We start from the raw sequence: 10629 nt of genomic DNA on the forward strand, positions 1-10629 counted from the left end.
TTTCTTGGCCACCGTAGTTTAATGTACAAACAAGGAAGTAGCCATTCATAGCTGGGAATTATCCAGCGAGTCAAACATATATATCTAGCTTAAATCTCTGCCGGCGATTCTTCAGCCAAAGCAGCATCTATGTTTTTATGATACCTGCTAAGGAATGGCATCAAAAACTCTTTATTCGGTACGTAGGCTATACATTGCTAGCTTGCCCCACCCACCAACATGTTTGACACTTGAGTTGAATGTCAACTCTTTGTGCCAGTTGTCTTAACATTCTTGTGTTTGTCCCGTTATAGCAAAGGGACCCAATGCTAAAGAGAGATGGCTTTGAAGACATTTTAGAAGAGAGGAGGAACTCCAGCGACTTGAAGTACGCGTTGAGGTGCTATGCACCGGTTCTTTACAAGGGAGTCACTCCCTGCAAAGCAAACATGCTCAAGAATATCGTTCTCCAATCTGATCAGCTACACTATGTCATTAATCAAGTAGGTAATCAGTGCCATAGCCCGCATGTGCAAAGTTTGTCATTGGTTGTTATAGGTTATAGGTGTTACATCTCAGTTCTTCTATTGTGCCTCACCACAGTGACATCGCAACCCCTCTGATCCACAATTTTAGGCTACATGTAGATTACAAAATGTGTTGATAAAATGTGTGCATGAATGTAACTGACATTGCTTTGCATGCATGCAGGTTTATCCTTGACTTTGTCACCTAAAGGGTTAATTACAGTACAAAAAACAAAAAAAAAAATGTATGAAATGTAAGTCGCTCTGGATAAGAGCGTCTGCTAAATGACTAAAATGTAAAAAAAATGTAAATGTTAATTCCATCCCTTCAGTGTTTAAACTAGTTTGACCACCAATGACGAATGTATTGACAACATACTCTGAAACTGTCTTTAGGGATATGGCAATACATGTATTATTCATAACCCCTGCCTTCTGGTTGATGATCATGCCCAGGTGTCACAAGAGTCTGGCGAGGCCCCTGACATCATCCAAGAAGAGGCCTCTGTCATTCTGGAGGAGATGGCCCACCGGCTCCAGATCAGCACCGTCCGCTTCTTTGCCTTTGCCCTTAGCAAGGCCTTCAAAACCCTCTTCCAACATGTCTGTGTCAACGAGGAGGGCATCCAGAGAGTGAGTATCCTGACTCTGACAATAAAAAAAATGGTAGCTCCTCATCAAATAGCATTCTGATTCTGAGTTATGTTGGAAATGTAATGCAAAGAAGTAGATAAAGGAGCATGGGACATATGAGATATTAACTATTTGTCCTATTAACAAAGTGAATTCATATCCACACATTTTTCAATTCTCCAGCTCCAACAGGCCATCCAGGAGCATCCGGTGGTGCTGCTCCCCAGTCACCGTAGTTACATGGACTTCCTGTTGATGTCCTACATCCTATACACCTATGACCTCGCCCTGCCTGTCATCGCTGCAGGCATGGGTAAGCATCTGCTCCAATGTCTCTCTGAACACCTTAATGTTCACTCTGTGTAAAGACTCTCTCTCCTCTGTTCTTTTATCTTTTGTTTGGCCATTTCTGTTGTTGTTGCTCACCTTAGTATTGAGGATATTATTGTCTGATCAAGATTTCATGGGGATGAAGTTTGTTGGTGAGATGCTCCGGATGTCAGGAGCGTTCTTTATCCGGCGCTCGTTTGGAGGAGACAAGCTGTACTGGGCTGTGTTCTCAGAGTATGTGAAGACCATGCTGAGGGTATGTACAATGACCTACTGTTCTGTTCTGCTGTCCTTTTATTGTGCTTTGTTGCTGTAACGGAGCAAGTGCTGAGTATTTAATTTGTCTGTCTATCTCTGAATCTGTTCTTTAGAATGGATTTGCACCTATTGAGTTCTTCTTAGAGGGTACACGAAGCCGAACATGCAAGTCCCTCACGCCTAAATTAGGTAAATAAACATCCATGTTGTTTTGATTGGAGGCTTGACCAAAATCCTTATATTCATATATCTGACTTGGCTCCTTGCTTTTGATTGAGCTTATTGCTGAGCTCTGCATTTGTTGTGCAGTATGTAGCATTTACCTTTTTTGTTTTATGACGTTTTCTTCTTTCAGCAAAAACATTCTAGGTGACAGGAAATTTTCTGCGACCATTGCCAGATTTACTGTTATATACCTCGGGAGAGGTGCCAGAATTGACCCCAATAAATGTCATTTTTTGCAGTGGCATTATTTCAAAACAATACAATGCTCTTGTCTGCAGATGTATGAGAAACCAATCCACTGTAATCATTTTGGACCATGGCTCTCATCATTTCAGGGCTACTGAATATCGTGATTGAACCGTTCTTCAAAGGAGAAGTGTTTGATGTCAACCTAGTGCCTGTCAGCATCAGTTATGAGAGGATACTAGAGGAATCTCTCTATGCCAGGGAGCTCCTGGGAGTGCCCAAGCCTAAAGAGTCCACCTCTGTGAGTATCTACTATGTGCCTAGTCCTCTACTGTACTGATGGATCAGATTTACAACCAAGAGAGGTGTTGTCTGGAGAAAGTAGACATTCACTTGATTTAATCGGTTTTTCAGCATTGATTGAAAATAACTTACTTCCTGCATACATTGATATCTCACCTCACTTAGTTGATATCATGCACCTGTGTTTACACAGCACATTGCCAGGCAATTGCATATTGACACTCAAACATAGGCTGCTATTTTGCCTTTCAGGGACTGTTGAAAGCCAGGAGAATCCTCAGTGAAGACTATGGCAGCATTCATGTGTATTTTGGCCAACCAGTGTCAGTACGGAGTCTGGCCCAGGGCAAGGTCAACCGCTCTAAGTACAACCTTTTCCCAAGGTACACTGTGCTGTCTATTTATGGTAAACCTTACACTCATAACTTACAATAGCTCACACGGATTGACATTAAGTGTTGCCTTATTCCCTGGGGAATAAGTTGAGCCTGCTTTTAGGTTGCCCCATTGGGCAGGTGTTAAAAAAACAACCAGACTGCAAAGAATTCCACTGAAAGGTATATTTCTGGTTCGTCCCCATTAAGTCAAAAACAGTCAATTTATGTAATTTCAGGCAGTCGGACATGTTGAGACTGCTCTTATTTAAAAAATAAATAAAAAATAAATGATAACAACAAAAATACAAAGAACTCCAGTACTGATCTTTCTGATGTGTAGGTGAAAGGCAGGCTATATCTCAACTGAATTGTATTCATTTTTTATATCCCCCCTATCTCTTTCTTTCTCTCTCTCTTTCTTATATATCTCTATCTTCAGGCAACCAAAAAATATTCCTGACATGCCTGATGGGCAAGTGCCTTTCAGACTTCAATGTCAATCCCTGACTCATAACTCTCCTCACTAGCTAATACTTAAAGTGGCTTTTTTCTGAGATTAAAAAATGAATACAATTCAGTTGAGACCCTGTTTTAATTTGAGATGGTTAGCCATGTTCTTCAGTAATCACTGGAGTCTTATCCTGTTACAGACACATCCCTAGAAAGCCCATGGAGGAGACCCAGTCATTTGTGAATGACACTGCCTACAGGATAGTGCGTCTGCAGGAGGACAACATGGTGCTGAAGCCCTGGGTCCTGATGGCCTCCCTCCTCCTGCAGAACCTGGAGGGCCTAGAGCTATCTGTGCTGACAGAGCAGACCCTCTGGCTCCGAGGCCTAGCCCTGTCTTATGCTGCCTTCCTCGACTGGCCTGGTAGGATCCACACCAGCCATAGGCAATGCACATTGATCCCAGTGTAACTCTTACTTTTAACTTTAACACACCATTTGATTGTGCTTTAACTCTCCTGTTGAGCTCAAATGATACAGTAAGCTCTTTGATGCTGTTGCTTAGTGTTTTTTTGTAGCCTCAGCGCAACTTGGCCTAAATATTTGTTTATTTAAACCTTATTTTACCAGGTAAATTGACTGAGAACACATTCTCATTTACAGCAATGACCTGGGGAATAGTTACAGGGGAGAAGAATGAGCCAATTGGAGCTGGTGATGATTAAGTGGCCAGATTGGGAATATAGCCAGGACTCCGGGGTTAACACCACTACTCACGAGACCCGTTTAACAGCACCTTACACAGGGCAATGTCCCCAATCACTGCCCTGGGGCATTGGGATATATAAACTCAGCAAAAAAAGAAACGTCCCTTTTTCAGGACCCTGTCTTTCAAAGATAATTCATAAAAATCCAAATAACTTCACAGATCTTCATTGTAAAGGGTTTAAACACTGTTTCCCATGCTTGTTCTATGAACCATAAACAATTAATGAACATGCACCTGTGGAACAGTCGTTAAGACACTAACAGCTTACAGACGGTAGGCAATTAAGGTCACAGTTATGAAAACTTAGGACACTAAAGAGGCCTTTCTACTGACTCTGAAAAACGCCAAATGAATGCCCAGGGTCCCTGCTCATCTGCGTGAACGTGCCTTAGGCATGCTGCAAGGAGGCATGAGGACTGCAGATGTGGCCAGTGCAATAAATTGTAATGTCCGTACTGTGAGATGCCTAAGACAGCGCTACAGGGAGACAGGACGGACAGCTGATCGTCCTCGCAGTGGCAGACCACGTGTAACAACACCTGCACAGGATTGGTACATCCGAACATCACACCTGCGGGACAGGTACAGGATGGCAACAACAACTGCCTGAGTTACACCAGGAACGCACAATCCCTCCATCAGTGCTGACTGTCCGTAATAGGCTGAGAGAGGCTGGACTGAGGGCTTGTAGGCCTGTTGTAAGGCAGGTCCTCACCAGACAACACCGGCAACAACGTTGCCTATGGGCACAAACCCACCGTCGCTGGACCAGACAGGACTGGCTAAAAGTGCTCTTCACTGACGAGTTGCAGTTTTGTCTCACCAAGGGGGATGGTTGGATTTGCATTTATCGTCGAAGGAATGAGCGTTACACCGAGGCCTGTACTCTGGAGCAGGATCGATTTGGAGGTGGAGGGTCCGTCATGGTCAGGGGCGGTGTGTCACAGAATCATCAGACTGAGCTTGTTGTCATTGCAGGCAATCTCAACGATGTACGTTACAGGGAAGACATCCTCCTCCATCATGTGGTACCCTTCCTGCAGGCTCATCCTGACATGACCCTCCAGCATGACAATGCCACCAGCCATACTGCCTGTTCTGTGAGTGATTTCCTGCAAGACAGGAATGTCAGTGTTCTGCCATGGCCAGCGAAGAGCCCGGATCTCAATCCCATTTAGCACATCTGGGACCTGTTGGGTCGGAGGGTGAGGGCTAGGGCCATTCCCCCCAGAAAGGTCCGGGAACTTGCAGGTGCCTTGGTGGAAGAGTGGGGTAACATCTCACATCAAGAACTGGAAAATCTGGTGCAATCCACGAGGAGGAGATGCACTGCAGTACTTAATGCAGCTGGTGGCCACACCAGATACTGACTTACTTTTGATTTTGACCCCCCCTTTGTTCAGGGACACATTATTCAATTTCTATTAGTCACATGTCTGTGGAACTTGTTCAGTTTATGTCTCAGTTGTTCAATCTTGTTATGTTCATACAAATATATTACACATGTTAAGTTTGCTGGAAATAAACGCAATTTACAGTGAGAGGACGTTTCTTTTTTTGCTGTGTTTATTTTTTGACCAGAGGAAAGAGTGCTTCCTAGTGCTTCTTGTAGGGGCGGCAGGTAGCCTAGTGGTTATAGCGTTTGGCCAGTAACCGAAAGGTTGCTAGATCAAATCCCCGAGCTGACAAGGTTAACATCTGTCGTTCTGCCCATGAACAAGGCAGTTAACCCACTGTTCCTAGGCTGTCATTGTAAATAAGAATTTGTTGTTAACTGACTTGCCTAGTTAAATACATTTTAAATAAAAAACGGGAAAAAAAATCCTACTGGCCCTCCAACACCACTTCCAGCAGCATCTGATATCCCATCCAGGGACCGATCCTGCTTAGCTTCAGAGGCAAGCCAGCAGTGGGATGCACAGTGGTATGCTGCTGGTCAAATATAAATGCAGAACATTTGGTTCACCTCCAGGCAACAAGTGAATGTCATACATATTGCATTAGAATTTAATCAAAGGCAAAGTAATTCTATTTTTTTATTTTTAATTTTTACTGCTCCACACATGTAATCGGGGGTTGGTTGCGGTATGGTCGTATTGGAATTGACCCAGTGAAAAAAACCGTAATTTCCTCGCCAAGGTCTTTCTTGGACAAAAGTGTTTCATGAGCCCTAAAAACATTCTCTACCTGAAAGTGCAGAATCTGTTCACTCACTGACTTTGACTGGCCCTATATTATTTATCACACCCACTGCTCCTGATGCGATATGATGTTTGATATTCAGTTCCCTTTGATGTTAAAAGAATACATGTTTGAGTATGAGCGACTGATCTAGCTTTATAATTAGCTCTGTGTGAACCTCTGGGCTTGCTAACCACACCCAGATGCTCTCATGGCCCTTCCAGGCCTCAGACGTCAGTCCCTTGTCACTGCTCTGGGGATTTCCCCTGCCATCCTTAATGAGTCACTGATGTTGTGACAGGATCTGAAGGATCATCTCAGACACCCTGCGTGTGCCGCCTAGACAGAGCTCACTGCTGGGCCTCGTCCCCTTGTTACTTCCTTCTCTTTTCTCTGTCTCACTCTTTGTTTTTGTCTCTTTTCTCTCGCTCCTCCAGACCATGCTCCCACAGCGAAGGTGGTGTCGTCCAGCCTGGCTCTCCACAGGGGCTTGGCGTGTGTTTCAGGGGGCCGGGTTAGTCTGGTGGTAGGGGAGCCCCTGGGCCCGGTGACCCCAGAGGAGGCTCTCTTTAACAGAGCCGTCAGCGTGCTCTCCTGTGCCTCCTACAGGAACCAGGTCCTTCACGTGTTCCTCCGGCCCGCCATGCTGGCTGTGGCCATGCACACCGCAGCCTCCTCTAGGAAGAGTGAGTGGCCTGGCTGTAGGCCAACTCTGATCTCATTTACTAATAATAGTACATTCATGGGTTTTATATAGTGCTTCATGGACTCAAAGATGCTTATTAGAAATATTTTATTAGGGTTGAAATATAGTATATAGCCCCAGTTTAAGTTTCCACTCAATATACCTGCTTTTATGTCGTCCCAATAGGGTGCTAGCTAGTATACATGGCTGAGGTTTTTGAATGTGTGTTTTTCCACTTAATTAAATGAAGTCTGCATCTTTCAGATGAAGTGTACAACTGCTTCAGCTTCCTTTGGGACGTGTTCTCCAATGACTTCATCCTCTGTCCTGGGGACACTGTCCAGGTAATACTTAAATGCACAGTGACAAATAATTTAAAGGAATTTAAAATCGTAATAACTTCTTAGTATGCACTTATTCCTATGGTGAATATCCGTCCAGGACTTTGAGGAGGCGTGTTACCTGCTGGTGAAGACTGGTGCTGTTCAGATGCCGCAGCAGGACATAGAGATGACCGACAGAGGGCAGCCCATCCTCTCCTTCTTCAATGGCCTGCTGGAACCATTCCTACAAGGCTACCAGGTACACTGGCCCTCAGTCTAGCACTAATGTAAACCTTTTATCTGAGCATGATACTTCCTTATGGCTTTATAATAGCTTTATTACTTTATCATAACTTAAAACACTTTTCTTACATTTTACTCAAAGCGCTCAAGAGACTTTTATAGTGGCCTGATGATTTAGCAGTATTGTGGACATTGGAGTTCCCAAAAGTTGTCAATTCATTTGACAGTGGCAACTGTCTTGCAGGAGAAACATCAGTGAAATATGAATGTTCATGACAAGTCTCCAGTAGAGGGAGCTCTATAACCAGAGCATTGTCACGTTATGGTGTTACATGCTGGGTGTCCACAAATCAGCACTGCACATTCCTTTTGGATAGTGCCACTCCGTGGTCTTCAGTGTCTGTGTGTGAGTTGACTGGTGTTGAATTATTGTGTGCGCCTCCTCTAGGTGGTGTGTCGGTACCTCTGTGAGGAGGCCAGTGAGGGCCTGACAGAGAAGCAGTACATCCCTGCTGTCCGCAGCTTCGCTGTCAAACTCATCCTAGCAGGTGCCTTCACTTCACTCTCTGAAATGTTTTGTGTAGGGTCTGGGTTCAATCAGCAGGATAACAACTTTAGTTTACAGCCAAGTGGAACAGGATATATTTATTTGGATAGTCCCAAATTAATGGTTTGTAGATGTTCAGCTGTCTGTCAACAACATTTTAACTTACTAACCACTAACCCTAGCCATAACCATAGCTTTATGTCCACGTCCAGCTAAACCTACCCGCTGGGCACAGACATCTGTCTATTCCACGTTGGTTCAACGTCATTTCATTGTGTCCAGTGGGCAGCTTCATGTCTCCACCCTTGCTCTTGGTTTATATGACACAATGAAAACTGCCATCTAGTGGCTTTAGATGCTACTGCCAACTCTCAGAAGTGAGCGTTCTGTGTTTTATGTTTTCACAGGAAACCTGAGGTGCTATGAGGTGCTATCGTCAGACATGCAGAAGAATGCTCTTGCCGCTTTGTTGCGTATGGATGCTGTAAGAAAGGTCAAAGTGTAAGTCCAGTTCAACTACTCCTATATCTGGGTTGTGAAGTCCCATTTTGCTGTGGGAATGTTTGTTCTGACTGTGAATACGTTGTTCTTTAATTTCAGAGCTGATCAAGTCACTCTCATAGTGAACAAGATGGCTGTGAACTCCATAGATGATATACTGGGTAAGTGTAGAATGATCAGTCATATCAATCAGACTCAGATCAGCCCAAGTTTCTCTCTTATTGCTGTAGCAGAAGATCTGTATAGAGATGGGTTGACACAAAGTTATATAAGATGATGGTATATTTAATTTTATTTGAGTCACACAGACTTGTGTAGTGCTGTTTCATTTCAAATGGCTGCATCAGGTACTGAGGGCTGGCCTACTTACACTTTTTGTTACAGCAGTTGTCATGACCCACTTTGGATGATGTGGCACTGGCACATGCATGACAGCTAGCCTATAGTGGATTTTCCGTTACACAACACAAGTGTATGAGTCCTGATGGTTGATTTTGTTTTTACTCTCTTCAGGAGGCAAACTTCCCACTCAGAAAGCTGTCCTCGCTCGACTGTAGTTCACTCACTTCGCGGGCCAATGAAAACTCTGGAGAGTAAACTCTGCCTTCATTACCATAATGCCAAATTTTCCAGGAGAGCACTGCTTTGCTGACTACAAAGGTTGTTTGTCATAGTTTTTTAAAAGGAACTTCACAGGGTTGCCATCTGGGACACTGTTTTCATACACACACACTCTTCAAATTTTGTATATGACAAATAACACCGAAATACTTCTTTAGATCTTCGCTCACACTAACTACGTTTCTGTCTAGAGACGTTTTACGTTTCCGAGGTTGCCAAACTAATTAAAATAGTAACCATTTTAATTAACACGTTTTGTGCAATCCCGTTTGTTTTCTAACACTGCTTGGACTCATTAATATATTCTTCATTTGTTATTTTGGTGTTTTGGCGCCTGATGTGGTATTGCTGCTTGTGTAGTCTGTTAGAGTGTTTGTATTGTGTTTATGTGTTGGTGTGGACCTCTCCCTTTCTCCTCCGCTGTGATCGTTGCCTTTGTGTGTTTTTCAGAGAAATCATTGTTACAAAAATGGGGTCGCATCATGTTGTTTACAGACCGAATTGAGGATACCAGCCTATTTATGCAACGTTAACACTGGGTAGGTAAGAAATTGTATTTAGTATATTTTATTATATCATAAAAACAGATTTGGAGTAGAACACCCTCTCTCATGATCAAAGCCAAAGAGTTTGTGATTTCATCAGATATGCTGAGGGTATAATATCCAAACATGAGAGCCATATGTTGTTTACATCTGTTTTATACACATATGCAGCGCTACATATCCAACTGCATCATTGTTACTCTGATATATGATGACTATTGTGGAATACTCAGTTACATCTTAAGACCTAAGATCACAAAGGTAACCTGACCACTGAGGATTTGCCATAATCTCTCCTTTCCTATACTTACTGGTTTGTTTAGTGTAACCGAACTATGTTTCTGAACTGTTTTGATATGACTGTGTTTACAATGCGGCTTTGACAAAAACATGAAGAATGTGACCATGATCTCTGTTACCAAGTGCAGCAGATGCATTGACTGCTGGTCTCCTGCCAAAGTATACATGTCTATGTTACCCTACCATTCTGTCATGTACAATGGTGCAATGTGTATGTGTTTTTGATGTGGAATTAATGTTGTTCTAACATTAATGACTACTGTTGCTGTACAGTAACATTTAACTATATGACAGTGTGTGTGGCAGTTAACTCTGATCAATGATGCTTTTTGAAGTAAACCTACAGGCAGAATAAAGAATTTGAAATATAATGGTAGATGGTCTAACTGTTCTAAGGACTAGGGGAATGTTGTGGTTATCTATAGGCAGAAATGTTTATGACCTTCCCATAGATGGCAGGCTTGCTCCTCTTCTATGAAATGCTGTAGGTTGTTGATTTCCAGGGAAGCGATGTGGATGGACGTGTCATATCAGGGAAGTATTTTCCATCATGTTGTTTTGTGGTCATGCTGCTGAGTAAGATAATACAGCCAGCAAATCCCCTAGCTTCCATCAATTTTTCTCTGACATACTGTTGGGTTCTCTA

At 43.2% G+C, this 10629-nt stretch overlaps 1 protein-coding gene across 1 annotated transcript; it reads left to right on the plus strand.

Moving 5' to 3' along the window:
* The first annotated feature begins 26 nt into the window (after nt 1-26).
* gnpat (glyceronephosphate O-acyltransferase) lies at nt 27-10354 on the plus strand. The gene is made up of 16 exons (XM_014144452.3): nt 27-178; nt 294-482; nt 963-1139; nt 1323-1452; nt 1598-1725; nt 1841-1916; nt 2288-2439; nt 2694-2824; nt 3469-3692; nt 6656-6904; nt 7168-7247; nt 7345-7485; nt 7918-8017; nt 8424-8517; nt 8617-8678; nt 9031-10354. Exons 1-16 carry the CDS (start codon nt 155-157, stop codon nt 9072-9074), a joined length of 2001 nt encoding a protein of 666 aa, XP_013999927.1. The 5' UTR covers nt 27-154; the 3' UTR covers nt 9075-10354.
* Nucleotides 10355-10629: the final 275 nt, after the last annotated feature.

This window comes from Salmo salar, chromosome 15, assembly GCF_965601325.2.
Source record: "Salmo salar chromosome 15, fSalSal1, whole genome shotgun sequence".
Taxonomy (NCBI): domain Eukaryota; kingdom Metazoa; phylum Chordata; class Actinopteri; order Salmoniformes; family Salmonidae; genus Salmo; species Salmo salar.